At 54.2% G+C, this 20,066-nt stretch overlaps 1 protein-coding gene across 9 annotated transcripts in view; it reads left to right on the top strand.

The window, feature by feature from the left end:
* Window positions 1-18,690, top strand: part of IKZF1 (IKAROS family zinc finger 1) — a 74,121-nt gene extending 55,431 nt beyond the window's left edge. For 3 of the 9 annotated variants that reach the window (XM_081146741.1, XM_081146737.1, XM_081146738.1), the window contains 3 exons: window positions 2,983-3,108; window positions 7,221-7,355; window positions 15,597-18,690. In XM_081146741.1, the coding sequence (XP_081002867.1) occupies window positions 2,983-3,108; window positions 7,221-7,355; window positions 15,597-16,306 (971 nt within the window). In that variant the 3' untranslated portion in view covers window positions 16,307-18,690. The remainder of the gene's footprint in view (window positions 1-2,982; window positions 3,109-7,220; window positions 7,356-15,596) is intronic. The other 6 variants (XM_081146743.1, XM_081146739.1, XM_081146744.1 and 3 more) reach the window with 3 other exon arrangements.
* Window positions 18,691-20,066: the final 1,376 nt, after the last annotated feature.

Genomic DNA, 20,066 nt, shown 5'->3' with positions numbered 1-20,066 from the left:
GTGGTGGAAACTTGTCATTCTCCTGTGAGTGGAACCTGTGGAGTTCATCCAGGAGCAAGGGGGAGCCAGGTCCTGGTACCCTAGTGCTCAGCCAGGCCGTCTCCTCTCTATCCTGACCTCCTTCCTGGTTCTCAACATGGAGGAGGCTCCCAAAACACTCTTCATTATTAACTTGTGACTATTGGGGGGAGAGTCTTAAAATCTTCCAAGAAAAGAGCCACACAAAGCCAGGGAGTTGCTCCTCCCCTTGAGGGGACAGATCAGCCCCAGTGACAGTGGGGCCAAGGCCACCCCCACCCATCTGGGATGGGGATGGCTGAAGGCTGGGGAGGGTGTTGCTGCAGGTGACAGGGAGAACAGGGGCCTCTCCAAAGTGGGATGGTGACAGTGTGACAGTGGGCATTTTTAAATGTTTCCATGCATCTGTAATGAGAGGCATGTGTCAGGTGGAGGTGAAGGTTTGCGGGGACTAAGTGACAAGCAGGTTCCATGCAGGCTTCAGATGTGACGATTATGCAGCCTGTGTGCAGTGCCTCCCAGGTGATGAAGGACAGAGAAACTTGGCAGATGTCATTTATAAGGTGTCAAGCAGACATCAGCATGGGTGACAGCAATCCAGCACGGGGTTGTAGGGAGCATAGCTTCCCACGTGGGCCTGTCCTCAGCTCATGGTCATCCCCGGATTATGCTGATTTGCAGGAGGAATCTCTCCTGCATATTCATCAGTCCTGAAAGCTTAGGATGAAACTGCTCTCTTTCCTTTCCTGCTGTGACGTTAGGAACACCTGACTCAGTATTTTAGATGACTCTGGCTCCATGCCTGTTTGCTTCCTTGGAGGCCTGGCTGTGTCCTGCTCTAAGTTCTTGAGTAATTCTCTGTGACAGAGGCAGGTTTTGGACAGGTTACTCCTATTGTGGTTCCACCGATGAGCAAGTCAACAATCTTGTCTTGAGGAAGCACCTAATGACTCTGATGGGTAAAGGAAGGTGCCGCTAATACACAGCTCTTGGAAGAAATGATTCAGGTTCTACAAGATGATTTCACTAGAAATACATGAAGACTTCAGCCTGTGTCTGCAAACTCAAAGGTGGCCCCATTCTGTTCATTGGGAAATGGCCGCTCCTCCATTCTGCCAAAAACGCAATCCGGCTCCCAGCTTTCCCAGCAACTGCCGGTGGCCTGCGGCTCCAGAGACCAACCCCTCTGTGGTGAGGTCACTGTAGAATTGCCCCTCGCTGACAACCAGAGGGGCTCAGGTAGTCGGGCAGGCAGGGGAGGGACCCATTCCTTCTTTACCGCTTTCTTTGGAAGTTTAGCCGGACTTTCTTTCCTGAAGAATGTTGGGCTACCCTTCAAGACCTGCCTTAGCTCTGTTGTCATAGTAAATGTCTTTCTTAGGTTCCAGAGTCCAAATCAGTCACATACTCAGAAAAATGGACCTTCAGACACCGTGCCCTAGATACAGGAATTTGCTAAGAAGTTACGGCTTTTTCAGGAAAGGACCTTGCAGGGTTATCTATATTCCGTAAAACTATGTTTTAGGCAACATCGTATATTTCAGCGTTGGTAGGGAAACAACACCTTCTACAAATGAAGACGCTTTCTTCCTGTGTGGAATGTTCCAGGGCTCCGATTTTGTTTTTTGTCTCTGTTTCCTTTAACCATAGATTCCATCCACCTAAGGAAGAGACTTAACCAATACAAGCTTTGCTTGACCCATTTCACCCAACATTCCTAGTTAGGTGGTATTGACTTTTACATAATACTTTCAAGTAAGTGAAATCTAACATTACGAGAAGGAAGGAGAAGACTATTCTGACCTTAGAAGGAAATGTGGATTCTTTAAGAAGCAATTGAAGAAACTTTGTCCGTTTCATCTCTTAAAATGCTGGGTATTAAAGTCTGGAAACTTAGGCATGATGTGAATCCTAGTTTCATTTCCTACAATAATACCCAATAAAATTTAGGAAGCACTAAACTCACTGTATAGAATTGGCCACCAGCCATATGTGGTATTTACATTTTAATTTTAATCAATTAAAGCTAAACAAAATGAAAACTTCAGTTCTTGTGACACTAGTCAACCTCAGATGCTCAGGAGCCTCAGATGGCCGGCGGCCCCCATATTGAGCGCGCAGGCAGAGAACACGCCCCTCTGGAGCCCACGCCGTCCTGTGGCTCTTTGGGAGAAAAAAATAACTTGTCTAAGTTAGAGCAAGAGAATGCATTTTGGAAAATAAATGCTCCTTTCATTAAAGATATTGATTTTTTTCTATGTGTTTTTATTGGTTTCAGAGAGAGGAAGGGAGAGGGAGAGAGAGAGAAACATCAATGATGAGAGTCATTGATTGGCTGCCTCCCACACGCCCCTGGCTGGGGATCGAGCCCACAACCCGGGCATGTGCCCTGACCAGGAATCGAACCTCGATCTCCTGAATCCTAGGTCGATGCTCATGCTCTGAGCCACGTCGTCCGGGCTAAAGATACTGATCTTTATGCTTTCTTAGAGACCTCAAATTATCCAGTTTATACCCTGGAAAGGAATTTACTTTGGTTGCATTAGATCCGGCCCCGGTGCAGATGGGGACCAGAGTCCAACTGAGGAGGTGAATCTGTAGATCACTCAGCCAGCAGGCCACCTTCCTCCCGCCTCTGCCCAGGGGACCTGTCCTCATTGTTACTCCTTGGAGGTGTGTTCCCGCCAGTTAAAGGATGGATGTCAGTGATTTTAGCAGGAGAGATCGGTGGTCGGTGGAGTGGACGGATTGACATGGAACAGAACTCGCAGGGCTTCTTGGGGAATCGAGAAAACCCCTCGGCGTTACCATCGTTAAAGTTAGCAGCTCTGACCAGTCCCTGACGCTTTGAGCTCTCAGGAGCAGAGTTTTTGGCTCTTTGGTAATGACTGTATTGCATGCATCCCCCCTTCCCGTAAGGCCGGAGTTTAACGGGGGTCTCGAACTCAATTCTGTCTCCCGCAGTTGGTAAACCTCACAAATGTGGATATTGTGGCCGAAGCTATAAACAGCGAAGCTCTTTAGAGGAACATAAAGAGCGTTGCCACAACTACTTGCAAACCATGGGCCTTCCAGGCACGCTGTACCCAGGTAAGCGCCACAGCATGCGGGAGCCAGGCCTGCCCCGGCCCGGGGGGGCCGCCCCCCGCCAGGGCCCAGGGGAGCCTCTGGCCACTGACACCCCACAGTTCCGCTAGGAGCCCACTCCTATCCCACCGGAGGGAGCATGACCTTAAAGCCCCTCCCTCCTGAAATCTGGGGACGTTTCTAAGATATTAGTGACCCTTGACATTTTGAGGTTGTTTTTGTTTTTTTTGTCTTTTGTAAATTATTTTAACCTGGAGTATTGGTTGCTCCTTTTTTGTGTTATTTGTTTTGTATTTTTGGGAATTCTTACCCAAGGATATTTTTTCCATTGATTTTTTTCGAGAGAGTGGAAGGGAGGGAGGGAGGGAGACTGAGAGAGAAACATCAGTGCGAGGGAGACACACGGACGGGCTGCCTCCCGCATGCGCCCTGACCTGGGCCGGGGACCGAGCTTGCAGCGGAGGAGCGAGCCCTGACCGGGACTCGCACGCAGGACCCTTCAGCCCGAGGGCCGGCACTAACCACCGAGCCACACCGGGCAGGGCTGATGGGTCCTTCGTGCCTCGTAACCAGCACAGGACGTGAAATCTTGTTGAAAAGCTGCTTTCATGACGTGTATCCAATAAGCGCTTCCAGGCTGGCTGTGGTCATGGGTGCGAGAGCGCGAGCCTGATTTAGCCGGACTCGGGGAGCGGCGGCCTTTTCCTCCTGAGCGCGGTGCTTCCCGCTGGTCTGTTCTCGGGGGCGCCTGACCCCCCCGCAGATCCTTCAAAGTGGAGAATGGAGGGGAGGGTGGCCCAGGCGGCGGGACTCGCTCAGGGACGGCGGTGTCCTCGCAGGCGCTTTCCTCACTTAGGAAGGCAGGGGACGTTAGGAATAGATCAGCGAAGGCGCCCTCTTGCTTTTGAAACACGGCTTATTAGCACGACCCCTGGGAAAACAGTCGCTGCACCAAGGCGAGCAGTCCAGCGAGTAGCTGAGCATTGAGGACGCCACATTCAGCTGTCGGGCTCCAGTGAACGGCTCGTGAAGGGAACCCACCAGGGGACGGGTCATTTTTTAAATTCTAAATTTTATTCGATTGTCTTTTATTTTTTACAAGAGAAAGCTCAGGACCTGACCCATTTTTCAGGGTACAGTTCAGTGGCACTAGAACATTCAAGGACACTCAGGTCGTTAAGGCGGGCGAGAGCGGGAGAGAAGGTCAGGCGAGGGTGAAGGTCACCTGTCTGGGCAGGGAGAGGGCACGGGTGGGCCTGGCGCCGTCTCCCCGCCCACCGTCCCTCCACCCGGGGAGGCTGCTTTCTCTGTGCCCGCGCCTCTCGCCTGGGAAATGGGGACAGTCCCTGAGATGATCGTTTAGCGTCCCGCAGAGGCTCAGGCGTGTTTCCGCAGCAGAAAGGTGCTGAGGGCCCGCGGAAGCGGGAGACTAGGTGTTAAACACAATAAGAAGAAGAGTGTAACAGATGCCGATGTGCGGCCAGGCCCAAGGTGGGGGACCAGGGGTGAGAAGGTGGCTTGTGCTCCTTTAAAATGTAAACACTCAGGTGTTGTATTTTTCCATAAAAAATAAATTAACGGGGCTTAGAGATAAGTGCTGCTGATTAGTGTTTAAATGGCCATTTACCCACACAGCCGGTGCCCACCGAGGACCCATTCTCCACTACACGAAGCCCTATTAAGTACCATAATGCGAGTCTCCCTTTAAAAGTCTACACACGGACTAGAGAAGACAAGCGAGGCACACACAGAGCCGCCGGTTTTCTCTACTGTCCTCATTACCATGGAAACGCGCGTGAAGCCACAGCGGGGGACAGCTTCCTCGCGGGGACGAGCGGGGCCCATCCCCGGGGCCTGGGTCCCACTTCCAACCCTGAATCTTTTATTGAATGTGACCCTGAGCTCGTCTCTTCAGTGGGAGCGATGCTTCCCGCCTGGCCCACAGCGCGGGGCGAGGCACGAGGGGGGGGGGCGTGCGGGCGTGGAGTGTGCACGCGTGTCACACACGTCCCTGGACACGCAGGGTTAGGCCGTGAAGGACGGCCACCTGAGGCTGAGTGCTTGTCCGTTGCGATGTCAATAACCTTATGGTCAGAAGCAATTCAGTCCTAAAACGTTCGCCTCTAACCTCCGGCGCTTCGGTTGTTTGGGGAACCTCGGGACGTCCTCAGGCGCTAGGAAGGCTCTCGGGGGGGTTAGTGCCGGTTGAGGGATCTCGGGAAGCTGCAGAGGCTTTAACGAAAGGCCCCCAAGACGGCGCCCGGGCTGGGAGGGCAGGCAGAGGGCTGGGCTGGGCGGGGGACGCCTGGTCGCTTGGCTTCGCTGTGTCTCCGTCATCTCCTCTCTTTCCCACGAGCCCGAGACCCACCCCCACCCACAGCAGACTCTTCCCTCTCCCAACCCCCTTCGCTGGGGCCATTCTTTTGGATTAAGTACAAACAGAACCCAGCTTATAGGATGTAGAAAATATTAATTTTTATGACTGCAGCATCTTTGAATAGAAAGCATTTTGATCACCTGCAGTAACCACCTCATGTCTGCACGGAGCACGTAAGTCCCGCTGGAGGCTCAGGTGCGCAGACTGCGTTGCAGACCCTTGGTGGGAAATAGAGTGAAGGGCAGAGCAGCCGGTGACCGGGAACTGGGGGCCGAATGCCCCTCACTCTGAGGACCCCGAGGGTGAGGCGCTCAGGAGCCCGCAGCCGGGCAGGGGGGAACCCCCTGGTGGCACCGTGCCTGCCCTCAGGGAGGGACGGACACCTAAGGGGGCCTGTTAGCGCCCCAGGTCCAAGTTCGACCAGCAGTGTTGAACTTGATGGTTTCATGCGCATCCCTCAAAGACATCAGGGTGTTATGTTGCCCATTGAATAAGAAACACATTTCTGATGTTCAGAATTCCATCTACCAGTGATATTAACCAATTTGAGAAATACTTTTTCAAAGTGGCATTCATAATGATGCAGCGAAGGCATAAAATAACTAGAAATAACCTCAGCGGGTGGCGTGCAGGACACGAGGAGGAAAGCTACCCAGCCACCCTGCGGCAAGGAGGACGGGGTGGGGGAGGCGGGGGGACAGGGCTGGACACCGCGCCTGGGTCTCCCAGACCCGGGCGTGGGTTCACAGCAGACGGGCTTGGAAATCTTACTGGAATCTGGAAACCATGTACTGGAAAGTGTCTCTGGAGAAAATCAGTGAGGGAATTGGCTATTTTGTGAAAGAAGAGTTCTGTCTCGTGCTGTGTTAAAATGTAGCCGTGACACGGAGAGAAATGGATACACTTTGCAAAGACCTTGCGATACATCCTCTGGGGGTTAAAGGGACTGGTTAGAAACTGTGTGGGAAGAATTGATTAGCTATTGATTAGCTATATGGTCCATTGACATTTTCAGCTCCGTGCACATGAGGATGAACTGCAGGGAGGTGGAAGAGCTGTATTTCCAAAAATCCAACCGTATAAAACTAGAATATAGAGCAGGCCATGCAGGATACAGTGTTGCATCTTCAGTGGCGGGAAGGAAGAGACGATGTGAGGAGAACACAGATGAGGGGGAAGCACCCCCTCCGTCCGGCAGCAGCTCCCCCAGGGCTCCTGACTCTCCCGCAGCCCCGGGTGCGGGCTTTGCTTTCATCTGCGTGCGCAGGGCTCAGGAGGGCTGGTTCTCTCCCGCTGCCAGGGTTTGCAGGAGCATTTCGAGCATTTCCTCTGCTTCTCACTCAGTTCCCTGCGCCCAGGAGGGAGTCGGACCCTCCGGTCATTTCTGGCTCTGACAGTCCTTCGGTTCTCAGATGCCCAGTGTCAGGACTGACCGAGTTAGGGGATCAGGGAGTATTTGAAAAGTTAAGAGGATTTGTCAAAGGGACACAATGAATCACAGTCCGCGTTATGTTAATAGCGGCGACATTCGGTCCTCGGTCTTGGGGGACAATGTGGAGCCCACAGGTGTGTTCAGCAGGCGGCTCTGAGCAGTGCGGTCACCGGGCAGGTTGCCAGGAAGATTGGGAACAATCTCTGCTGAGGGCCCAGCTTACACACGTCGGGGTAACGCAGGACAGGCCTGGACCATTCCCCGTAAGCATTTCTAAGCTGGCCTCTCTGATGTCTTTGGCTTTAGTCATTAAAGAAGAGACGAACCACGGGGAGATGGCAGAAGACCTGTGCAAGGCAGGAGCCGAGAGAGCCCTGGTGCTGGACAGGCTCGCAAGTAACGTCGCCAAACGTAAGAGCTCTATGCCTCAGAAATTTGTTGGTAAGAGTTAAACGTTTGCTGTCTCTTAAAAAAACACACAACTCTGTGGGTATTTTAGACTCAGGTGGTCACTAGCGGAGGGTAGGAGAGAGAAAAAGTGTCTCATTTTTTAGAAAGCAGAAATTGGCAAGCTTAGCATGTCTTAAATGCCTTGGGAAATTTTCCAGTAGGCTTCATAATAGGACAAATTTTCTCTGAGTACTTTGTCCTAGACGTGATGTTGGGGTGTCCGGGCGCTTGCTGGGATCTGCCTGTGGACACTCGGTGGGCACCAGGGGGGTGGATCAGTGCGCACGGGGTCAGAGAGCGGGCCCGGCTCAGCCGGAGGCTCAGGCACAGCCCGGGCACCCCCTGCCTGAGCTTGACTTGGCCATTTTCACTCGGAGCCCACGCTGCTCCCCACACGGGCTGCTTTGAAGGGTTGATGGGCAGAATGACATAGCACTTGGCCCAGGAGAGGAGCCCAGGGTAGAGGGACCCAGCCACGATTGTTGTGTTCACAGGTGGATCTCTGCCTGTGACAGGGCTTTGAGGGAGAGGGCAGAGGAGGCACCTGTCCTGCAGGAGCTTGCTGTCCGGTGTAGGTGGCAGACAGGTGCACCAGTAGCCGCCGCCCAGGCCGGACACTGACGGGCAGAAAAGAGGGTGGAGGCAGGTGTGAGAGTGCAGGTGCTCCGGGCCCAGGGCCACCTGGGTGTCAGTCACAGCCACACGTGAACACTGTCCCCTCGGTGAGATTGTTCAACACCCCCCCCCAGCCTTGGGTTTATTCTTTGTATATCTCACAGGGTTTTATGAACAGAAAGTAACACGAAGGATGTGAGAATATTTAGCAACTGTCAATATTAAGGTCAACTATTATCACAGGATCATGGCCGAGGGTCACCTCCAGACAGAGGGCCGTGGGGGAGGGTCATGTCTGGGAAAAAAGACCAGTACAGGCTTCTGAAGGTGACAGTGACCTTGATGGAAGAATCAGGTCGAGTCCATTCCTGATAGAGGAAGAATGGGAGAGGGTTCTCAGCAGGCAGATAAAAATAAAGAGAGGTGATGCTGGTGTGGGGACGGGAGTGGGGACAGGCGGGATACTGTTGAGGACCCAGCGTGATCTGGGTCCCTCACGTCCCTCAGGGAAGCAATAAGAATGAAGTTGTCACTGTGCTCTGGCCTCGGGGTGAGGCCTTGAATGCCAAGGCAAGAAAATATCCTAATTCAGCAGGCAGAACAAAGCACCGGCCTATGCTGATTGGAGCCCCATCCTGGCAAATGGAGACCGCCCTGTGGAAAGTTGGTTGGAAAGGGAGAGGGAGGGTGCGGGGCTGGCATAGGAGGGGAGGCTGTGGAGGAGAGAGGCTGGAGAGAGGGGAGCATTGGGGTCAGCTCAGGGACTCGGTGACAGAAACTGAGAGTCAGGGTGACTCCAGTGCAGTGGGTGCTGCTAACAGAAATGACTGAGCCAGGCTCTGGAGAACATCGAGTCTCACTTTTAATCTGCAGATTTTCAAGGCCTTCGGGGAGCCTGGGAAATGTGTGTTGGCAGAGAGGGGGGGGGTTCCTGGTTAATGAAGCTGGTCCCAGAGGTGCCTGCTGTCCCACAGGACAGATGGGACAGCAGGAAGGGGGACACACAGCAGAGGCCGCGTGCTTGGGGCTCTAGCCTCCCTCCCTGTTGCACATAAAATAGGCTTCCTTTTGATCAGGTTTTAAATGGAGGTTTGTCACAGGCTGGGGGTAGGGAGAGGTGGGGGAAGGAAGTTAAAGACGCTTTTGCAAACCATGGGCTGGGGACACGTGGGGGAGTTGCCCACACATGTGAGCCTCAGGCTGGGCCGAGGGAGCCCTTGTACTTCCTGAGCGGAGCGGGTGGAGCTCTGGCACCAGGAGCCGTTGGCGGTGGGGCTCAAGCCTCCCAGGTTGAGGGGAGAGTGTGGGGCTCACTCCGGGCGCAGTAGGAACAGTGGCTGCCGGTGGCCAGGGAGACGCTGCAAGGAGGTGCAGCCAGGGGTCGGACAACTGCTAAGGGTCACTGACCTTGGGAAGCCGGGGGGACTTCCTCCTTCGGGTCCCTGCCGAGGGCTTAGTGGGTGCACATGGGCCTCCTTGAGCTTTCGGAGGCTTCTAACCAAATGAGCCTCTCGGTGAAACTGCTGCAGCCACCTCGGTGAGACCACAGCTTAGGTGTGGCCTCGAGATTGAGAAGCTTCCATGTTTAAAAAAGAAAAGAAAAGCCTTGAGCCCTGGCCAGGCGACTCCGTCGGTTGGAGCGTCACCCTGTGTACCAACTGGTCACCGGTTCGGTTCCTGGTCAGGGCACGTGCCCAGGTTGCGGGCTCGATCCCTAGCAGGGGGCGTGCAGGAGGCAGCCGGTCAGTGACTCTCATCACTGATGTTTCTCTCTCTCCCTGAAGTCAATAAAAACATAGTTTTAAAAATCACCACAAAACCCAACATTCAGAAATTAGCAATATTAAGAGCAGCTGAGATTCATTCTAAATACCCTTTCATTTCTGCGCCTTGTCTGTGAATGGGAGGGGGGGGGGTAGGGGGACTGACACAGGTGTAAATGACACCGTGAGGAGCCTGTCGCGTGCGAGATGCTACGTCTAATGAAAGCACCATTTACACGTGTCTTAAATGTAAGAGGAGGACAGGAACCAAACTGGCTCACCTTCATAAATATTTTCTCATGAAAATATGTTTGTAAAGGCTGTCTCCAAGATTAAAAAGGTATATTATAAAAAACATTAGAACCTTTACATCACTCTTTATTCATTTATGTCACTTCCGTCACTATCTACTGACTCACTACTTTGAAAAAGAGGGACATCCTCCCACTTCCCAGCGTCCAGTTATGTTTTTATATGTCCACTGTCCAGCTTCATTATTTCACACTCTGTTCCGGAATCAGAACTATGAGAACAGTTCAGCTATTTATTATTAACTCTGTATTTAAATAGATTAAAGGCTCAGACCCAGTTCTTTTATAACTATTTCATTTTTTAAATTTTTTTCTTTTAATTTATCTTTATTGTTTGAAAGTATTACAGATGTTCCCTTTTTTCCCCATTGACCCCCTCCCCCCCGCCCCCCAGGCCTTCACCACACTATTGTCTGTGTCCCTGGGTTATGCTATATGCACATAAGTTCTTAGGTTAATCTCTCCCCCCCCCCCCCCCCCCCCGCCTTCCCTCTGAGGTCCCTCAGTCTGTCCCATGCTTCCATGTCTCTGGATCTACTTTGTTCCTCAGTCTATTTTGTTCATTAGATTCCACATATGAGTGAGATTATGAGACACTTGTCTTTCTCTGACTGCTTATTTCGCTCAGCGTAATGCTCTCCAGGTCCCCCCATGCTGTCCCAAAGGGCAAGGGCTCCTTCCTTTTTACAGCTGCGTAGTATTCCACACAGCTGAAATTCACTATTGTATTAGCTTCAGGTGTCACTGTTTCTGTTAACATTAATCATCTCTTAATTGATTGGACTTTTACGCTCACATGACTTTTTTCGAGAAGGTCCGATTGGCGTTCTATGTCCACAGTTGTTTGTGTTTGAGACAGCTGCTTGCTGCCTACTTGGCTGAGCGAGTGGTGTCGGGTCACCCGTTTTGTCCCTCTGAGAACTTCTCAGATCTTGTCATGATGACGATGGTGAGATTTCACTTTCTCCCTAAATGCCCAAAGAGTTCTTTTTTTAACCTTAAAGTTAAATACCCACATTAGGGTGTGACTTGGAGTTTTGCATTCTGAATAAAAATTTCCCGACATTTTAATATGGGGACTCCCTTTTATTTTCTTCTTTATTTCTGGGAAATTCTCTCTTATATAAATGCATCATTGTTCCATCTGTTGTCTCGATTCAGGGATGCCAGTTGTCCTATGTTGGGTAATTTGTCTTCCACATCTGTTAGCATTTCACCTTTATTTTTCACATTTATTCAATGTTACTATCTTGTGTTTTTCCTCTGTGTCGACCATCCCATTTTTTGTAGCTTCTGTTTCATTACTTGCTGCCTCTGATCCATGTATCAGTCCTGTAACAACACTGTTTGGATATTTTGTTTCCTGAGATCTGCAGCCTCCGTTTTCATCTTTCTGTTGTTTCAACATGCCTCCTTACGGTACCTTTCTTTTTATTATTGCGTCCGTGTCTCAGAGCCATTACGAGCATTTCCTCCCTTCTTTGAACTGAGCTCCTCTCCGGGGTGGCTCAGTGGTTTGAGTTACTTCCTTTCTCCCTCTGTGCTGCTAGAAAATATTTTCACAGTAACCACGGTGTTGCTTTTCATCTCGCTTGTTCTTCTTGGGCTGATACAGATTGACTGGTGTTTTGACATCCTTCCCACTGTATCTGAGATTTTTTTTTTTTTTTTTGTGAGAGCTATCAACGTTTCTAAATCTTGAAAGAATGCCAAGGATGGGGTGGGTGAGTTAGGTGAGGCAGAGCGTAGTGTTTGTTAGAAGACTACCTCTTGGCTGGCTCTCCCCCTCTTGTTTGGAGATTGGGTTAAATGCCCTAAATTTGTTGTCACTGAGCCTGGTTGCGGGGGGGGGGGTCCCCATCCCCAGGGCTGTGTGCCCCTCAGTGCAGAGAGGAAGACTTCACTACAGTGAACCAACCTCAGGGCCACTCATCCAGTGTCACCTGGTTCTCACTAGTGGAGGTTTCAACTGTTTTTTATCAGAAATGGAAAAAATACCTGTTGCATTAACTTTCTACTGATATGAGGGTTTTAGGGCAAATGCTGAGGATTGTGTTGATTCGTACTTAAGGTTTTTGGAGGTGAGCTTTGCCATGTATCTCATTCCAGAATTTTCTTTTCTTGTTCTTTGACTTTTTCAAATACGTATTTCATTAGGATATGTGCCTTTCTTTGCCCGGTTGCCTAAGTGAATTTTGTGGGGGGTTTTTCTTCTCACTCTGTGGAATGTTAGGAAAGAGAGATCCTGTGGCTGTTTCAATATGCCACGGGAATCTGATATATGTGTGTTTTCCCCCCCTCATCTATTTGTTGTTGATACCAAGCTTTGAGAATAACAGATTTCGCCCGGCCAGGCGTGGCTCAGCGGTTGAGTGTCGACCTAGGATCCAGGCGATCGGGGTTCAATTCCCGGTCAGGGCACATGCCCGGGTTGTGGGCTCGATGCCCAGCAGGGGGCGTGCAGGAGGCAGCCGATCAATGACTCACTCTCATCATTGATGTTTCTCTCTCTCTCCCTCTCCCTTCCTCTCTCTGAAACCAATAAAGATATATTTAAAAAAAAAAAAAAAGGAACAGATTTCAGTGGTTGCTTGGAAACCTCAGAACCATGACCTTGGGGAGGAACAGGGTCGTTAGGTGGGAAAGCATCATTTTGGGTGGGGCTACAAGCACTTTTATATTTATGAGAGTTGTCCACAGTCACGCTCCCTTCTCTCGTCGACAGAGCTGGTGGAGGGACAGACCGGGGTGTGAGCCAGAACAGCTAAATTCTGTCCTGGGGTTAGTGTAACAAGACCTTTAGCTTCTCAACACACCCAGAAAAACACTGTGGTTTCCTTCTGCGGCCCAGTCAGTCCTGTTGACCTTCGGAGAGAAGCAGCACCTCTGGGCCCCTCACCCGCTTCACATTCACGTTCCCTCTGGTCAGTGTCTGTGGAGGGGGTGACGGGCCACCAACAAGTTTTCTTCCTGTGATCTGAGGACCACATGGTACGTTATCAGGAAACGTGCCACCCTGACCACCAGTAGGTTAGAATGAAGGGAAGCCGGGCTGTTACATGATAAACACCCATTACAAAGCGACAAATGAGACCTAAAGAGCAATATATGGGTAGAGCGATGGGGCCTCTTCCTAGGCCAGTATCAATGGTCAAAGATTTTTTTTTAAATGTGTTTTTATTGATTTTAGAGAGGAAAGGAGAGGGAGAGAGAGAGAGACATCAATGAGAGAGCTGCGTCCCGCAGGCCCCCTGCTGGGCATCGAGCCCACAACCCGGGCCTGTGCCCTGACCGGGAATCGAACTGGGACCTCCTGGTTCATGGGTCGACGCTCAACCACTGAGCCACACCAGCTGGGCAATGGTCACAGGTTTTTTTAAAAAAAGAATTATTAATAAGTACAATCTGTGGGGTAGTTCATGGGTAGCTTATGCTTCCGTTGCTGGAGTCTAGCAGGAGACCTTGATGTCAGGGGTCGGGTGGGAGGTGTGGGGAGCCTCCCCCTCCCCTGCCCCTGCCCCACCGGCCACCATCAGCCATGACCGGGACTCCTGGGGGAGCCTGGGGCTGATGCCCTTCCCTTTGTCCCTCCCAGTCTGGTCTTCCCCTGTGGACTGGAGAAGGGCTTCTCCCTTCAGGCCCTCCAGTGGCTTCATTTGTCCTTTGGACAAAGCCTCTTGAGGGCCCAGCTCTGCCCACCCTCCAGTGCTCTCCCCACCCGCCCTGCACCCAGGGCTCAGGCCCTACCACCTTCCCTCAGCCCCTGGAAGCTCCAGGCTACGTCTGACCCATTTCACCTCCTGCTCTCGCTGTGGGACACAAGGGCCCTCGCCTGGCTGACCCGTCCTCTGCCTGGAGCCTGGGTGACCCTGTCCCGTCCTCTGCCTGGAGCCTGGGTGACCCTGTCCCGTCCTCTGCCTGGAGCCTGGGTGGCCCTGTCCCGTCCTCTGCCTGGAGCCTGGGTGACCCTGTCCAGCCAGCCTTCTTTCTTCTCAGAGGACGAGGGAAGCCCTGTGAGGTCTGGCTCTGGGGTCAGCACCCTGCCTGTTCTGTGCTGCTGGGGAAGGGCCCGTTCTTACTTGCTCGGCTCTGTGTCCCCACTGTCTGGGCCTCAGTAGATGTTCAGTGAAGATGTGCTGAAGGAGGGAAAGGAACAGAGTGAGAGGGGAGCTGTGAATGTGTCCCACACGCCCGGGGCGGCCTCGTGGGCTTTGACGTAGGAACGAGCCAGGGCGAGCAGAGCTCATCCGTAGCTGACGATGACCGGCAACAGCGATCGATCGCTTTGCCCTGAAGTGGAGGTTTCGTACTGAGTTCACAGCCCGTATATCGAGAAGGCGTATCTTCGAGGAAATGTGTTTTGTTTCTGTATGAAAATGTTCGCTCAAAAGCTAATCACAAGAAGCCAAAGCTAGACTCGGGTTTTAGCTTTCACAGGAAGCGAGCTTCCTGCAAACCGCGAGCTCAGATCACGGGTGTCCGTGGGCCACGGGGGCTTGCGGGCCCATCCTGGGCAGCAACTCCCGGGGCCTCTCTGGGTCAGTCAGTTTATTATTGTTGTTGTTGTTAATACTCACCCCAGGATATTTTTTCCATTGATTTTTTTAGAGAGAGTGGAAGGGGGGGGGAGAGAAACATCACCGTGAGAGAGACACATGAACTGGCTGCCTCCTACATGCCCTGACCAGGGCGGGGATTGAACTTGTAGCCCAGGTACGTGCCCTTGGCTGGGAATCGAACCTGAGACCTTCGGTGCTCAGGCTGACGCTCTAACCGCTGAGCAGCGCCGGCCAGGCCTCAGTCCTTTTTGAAAGAACAGGTGGACATCACAGCCTCCCCCGTGGCTCGGTTTGCCGCCCGCTTCCCCCACCTCTGTGGGGCAGGGCCCGGGGGCCGCCGAGGGTGGAAAGGCGGCGGGGCTCCAGGCGAGGGGTGTGGGCCGCAGCCGCGAAGCCTGAGCGTCGTCTTTAAGCCGAGTCGGAGCCCATCTGGCAGTGCGGGGGGGGGGGGGGGGCCGCTGTCCTATCACCCAGAACGCACCGTTCTCAGGCACTCTGATTAAATTTCTTGCAGAATGTTAAAGCTCTGGATTTAAAATACATGATATAATACTGTTTTAAATAAATACATTGCAGATTCGTGTGAATAGTCGCAAGATTATGTATTTTAATTAGACAAATTCATGATAAATTATAAATTACGTATTGAACATACATCCTTTCAGTGTGAAGCTGAAATATAACCATGTTTAATTATATATGAAGTTATACAGAGAAAGGACCCAGCCCTTGCTTTAGTCTGTTTAAATCTGTGCTTTTAAACCGAGAGGCACATTCCCTGTTCCACTGAGTCATTACTTGTGTGTCCAGCAGGATTTCTTTAAATGCCGACCCTGCCTGGGCCGGCCGCTGGGCTGGGCTGGGGGTGTTTGCACTGCAGCCTGCGGACCCCCCGAAACTGGGTGCCCCTTGGTGAAGGTTTGGGCTGTTGCTGCCCCACACAGGGCTAACCCCGCCTCCCTGACTGTCGCCTGCCTCCCGCAGGTGACAAGTGCCTGTCGGACCTGCCCTACGACAGTGGCACCGGCTACGAGAAGGAAAGCGAGATGATGCAGAGCCACGTGATGGACCAGGCCATCAACAACGCCATCAGCTACCTGGGGGCCGAGTCCCTGCGCCCGCTGGTGCAGACACCCCCAGGCAGCTCCGAGGTGGTCCCGGTCATCAGCCCGCTGTACCCGCTGCACAAGGCCCACGGGGACGGCCCCGGGAGGGCCAACCACTCGGCCCAGGACAGCGCCGTGGAGAACCTGCTGCTGCTGTCCAAGGCCAAGTCGCTGTCCTCCGAGAGGGAGGCGTCCCCGAGCAACAGCTGCCAAGACTCCACGGACACGGAGAGCAACACGGAGGAGCACCGGGGAGGCCTCATCTACCTGACCAACCACATCGGCGCCCACGCCCGCAACGGGCTCTCCATCAAGGAGGAGCACGCGGCCTACGAGGTGCTGCGAGCCGCCTCTGACAGCCCCCAGGACGCCTTCCGCGTGGTGGGCACGAGCGGGGAGCCCATCAAGGTGTACAAGTGTGAACACTGCCGCGTGCTGTTCCTGGACCACGTCATGTACACCATCCACATGGGCTGCCACGGCTTCCGCGACCCCTTCGAGTGCAACATGTGCGGCTACCACAGCCAGGACAGGTACGAGTTCTCGTCGCACATCACGCGGGGGGAGCACCGTTTCCACATGAGCTAAGCCCCCCGAGGCCGGGGACCCGCGAGGAGCGGCGCCCAGCCGCCTCCCGGTGCCGCGGCGTGGACTGGACGGGCCCGCTGTGCTTTCATTTCTGGATGGTTTTCTGTTCTGTCCCCTGTTTTTTTTAAGTTGGTTGGGATTTGCTTTGCTTTAGGAAAACAAGGTTGTTACTGTCAGAGACAGGGTTACCTGGGGAGCCCCGAGACTGCCGTGTTGGGGGGACTGCCAGCTGAAATTCCTCACCCGTGGTTCCTGGAAGCCCCCTCCCCCAAACAATGTCATTTTCGGAGGGTATTTTGTAAAAGCCGGGCCAAAACCTGGGAAGGCTGGCTGGTGCCAGTGCTAAGCCCGGCAGGCACACACCAGGCGTGCTTTCCAAGCCCCGGGGTGTGGCCGCGCAGGTGGGTGCTCCAGGTGAGCCCTGGAGGCGGCCCCTGGCCCGGCGGGGCCTTGTCGGGGGTTCTCCTGTGCATTGTAGGATATTTAGCAGCATCCCTAGTCACTCGCCAGTACTCACAGTCCACAACTAAAAATCTCCCCCGACACTGCCCAGTGTACCCTCAGGGGCAGGTCACCCCTGGCGGAGAACCCCGCCCCTGAAGGCCTGGAAGCTTTCCAGAGAGAAGGGCACTGGGGGACTTTCCCGGGCAGCGTCCTGGAGCCTCACTCTCGAGCCCCAGGAGTCATTATAAATTTTATAACTGAAATAGCCCCCTTCAGAAACATACCCTCCCGTGCGCATCTGAGTGGTGGTGGAGGGACGGAGCCCACAAAGCAGCCAGGGGACGCCTTGCGTACAGAGGAGTGTGGCGTTTTGAGACTGGCGATAAACACAACTGTCCTCATCCAGACGGTGGCACACCGAGACCCTGGGCAGGGGAGCCAAAGAGCTGGCGACGGACGGCTCTAAGTCAACACCCGTTGCAGAGAAAGAGACGCCCAAGCCCAGCGACCGTAGTCCGGGGCGAGAGGCTCCTTAGGTCCCCGGCGTGCTGGCCACTCCGCCGCCGTTTCCCGGCCGGCCCGCGAGTCCGCGGGTTGAACCCAGGGCTGTACATAGCGATGGCAGGAGCTCTTTTCTGAAATGTTTCCCCCTCCCTCTCACCGCCTTTCACAGCCAGTGCCACTGTCTGTTTCCACACCTCTTGCTGGGGTTTTACATTGTAACAGCATTTTCCTTTGAAACATTGTATTTAAATAAGGTTTTCTGTAAGGGCAACACAGTAGCTAAATTATGTTCACCAGGTGGCCACAGTCTGTACCAAGAGCTGTTGAGGGCGTCCCATGCCTCACGCCTCTTCCCTCCGTGGTGTCTGTCGTTGGGTGGTGTGCGGGTGTGTCTTGGGGGCTCTGTGCACGGAGGGGTGCCTGGGTTTCGCGCGCTCTCGGTGCGTTTTAAATAAATGTCAGAGGCAGGAGGGTTGCAGGCAGCATGTCCAGCTGCTGAGCAGGAGGAGAATTCGCCCTTCGGCCTCCCCGGCCCTCCGGTCACCAACTCCCCTGGGTGCAGAAAGCCCGGCACCTGCTCCCAGCCCAGGTCCCTTCTGTCATGTGTACCTTAGAGCCGGGGCCTGTCCTCGCTGGAGAGTCCCTAAGAATTGCACTGTCACCGCTTTACCACCCAAGGCCTGCCCCAGCCCCGTCCAGCGACACCGGCGTGTTCCCGTCCAGTGCAGACGCAGCTGCGTCACGAAGTCTCAGAACGTTTGCCGGGAAACAGCGCTCCCCAGGCGCGGAGCGAGGGCGCGCCTGTGTTGTTTTGTTTTGTTTTGTGCTCTCCTGTTTCTGTTCTCCTTTGATTACAATGTTACTCTCATTCTCTTATCTTGTTGCCAAAACCCAAGTGGGATGGAACAGACCTGTTAGCCTGTGGGGCGGCCGGTGCCTCCCTCCCCCCTCGCTCCTCACGGTGCAGCAATAACGAAGGACGCTCCCCTCGAAACCCACGTACCTCTCACCGGCCTCCGCGTGTGACGTTTTACTTTACCATGAACCGAAAGCAGGCTTCGCAGAGACGGACGGTGCACAGCAGAAGCCCGCCTGCCGTTGGTGGGACGGCGGTCCCTGTGAGCCAGATGCCAATATGCAGTATCGTCCCTGACGCGCCCCAGTGTACTTTCTTACGAGGCTGTGTGCCGGCGGTCAGGGTCCCTTTGCTCGTGTCTGATGCTGCCGCAGGTCTCCAGCTGCCCCCTGGCAGGTACATGTACAGGACTGTCAATGAGAAAATGCAGTTGTTTCTCTGATCTGCCTCCTCAGTGATGTTAAGTTATTTCGGCTTAGGTGTGAACAGGGTGGACCCCTGGAGGAACTGAGTTCCCTTTTGTATACTTTGAGATGCCTCTTCTGTAGTCATAGAGCAAATAAATGCGAGATACTGTAGGACCCACCCACGAAGTCCAGCTTGCCTCGGGGAAGGCGCCGCGGAGCGGGATCCCTGCAGACTCCGCCCGGCGGGGCTGGCGCGGGCGCGGGCGCAGGTGAGTGGTGTTTCCAGGCGCTGGGCGCCTCCTGGCCACCTTGCCGGGCGTGGCACCTCCGGGTGGGCAGGAGGGCGGGCAGGCAGCGGGCAAATAAAATGAGTCTGGCTCTGCACAGCTCACGGCTTCCTGCCGGAGCGGCGGGCCGAGGAGGGGGCGCCGGGGGTCCTCAGGCACACGCGCGCGCTCGGGCAGGTCTGGGTGGTGCCGGGGGGTCTGTCTCCGCTCTGCGCCAGACACGCATGACCGCAGCCACGTGGTAGGTGTGAATCCTCTGTCCCTCTTGGAGAAATGGCCAGACGTCATGTGGGTTCAGGTCCAGTAAACAGGAGATCTGAGCAGGTCTACGCTGGGCAACGTTTCATCCAGACGGCCAGAAACTCTAATGAGACCCACAGACTGCGCTGCGTCGGCCCCAGGGTGGGGGCTCTCAGAGCGACCCTTGGCCAAGGCAGCCTCGTTCGCGGTCACCCTCCTGACAGCGTGTCGCTTAGGTAGAGGACATGCCCACTGACAAATGGGGCCCACCGCCTGACAGCCAGGCCTTGTCATTTCTCCGTGATCGGGTTGCACTCACCTGCAACCACCCAGCTCCCCTGAGGGGAAAGGTGACCTGAGGGGGTGGGCCTGGCGGTGACAGTGGGGACAGCGTCAGTGTCTGCAGCTCGATTCCTCGTGAAGCTTGACAAACATGGGAGGCGGGAACGGTGGGCGACGGAGCTGCTGGCGCCAGTCACCTCCCGGCCTCCCGTTGCGACTGAGCGGGTCGGAGCGGGTCCTGGAGCCCGGGATGCGGCCACGGGCCGGGTGCCGGGCCTCAGTCTCAGGAGCCACCCACGGGATGACAGGTTCCATTCCTGGGTTTCCACTGACTTTTTTTTTTTCTTCAACCTCACTTTAGGATATGTTCATTGATTAGAGAGAGAAAGGAAGGGAGAGAGAGAGAAACAGCGACCGCTTGCCTCCTGTGCGCCCACCACGGCCCACATCCTACATGAGCTGTTAATGGGAAAAGGGAGGCGCGCAGAGGGTTTGAAGAGGGGGCTGGGTGCCGTCCCACGGAGGCGGCGGGATGAGAGCGGAGCGCAGGTCAGCTGTAGACGTGAGGGCCACAGGAGGTGGCCACCTGTCAGGAAGGCTGTGGCAGGGACAGGAGGGCGGTGGCAGGCCGCCTAGAGCAGCGCGCAGAGGAAGCGTCTCCTGGACGCGAGGAGAGCCGCCAGTGCAGCCCCCAGACCTCCCTCCTCAGGGGGGGCCGTAACAGGTCCCCCAAAAGCCAA

Source organism: Miniopterus schreibersii, assembly GCF_964146895.1.
Source record: "Miniopterus schreibersii genome assembly, chromosome: 9".
Taxonomy (NCBI): domain Eukaryota; kingdom Metazoa; phylum Chordata; class Mammalia; order Chiroptera; family Miniopteridae; genus Miniopterus; species Miniopterus schreibersii.
Note: the sequence above shows the minus strand (reverse complement) of the source record. Positions and strands in the feature narration are given on the sequence as shown.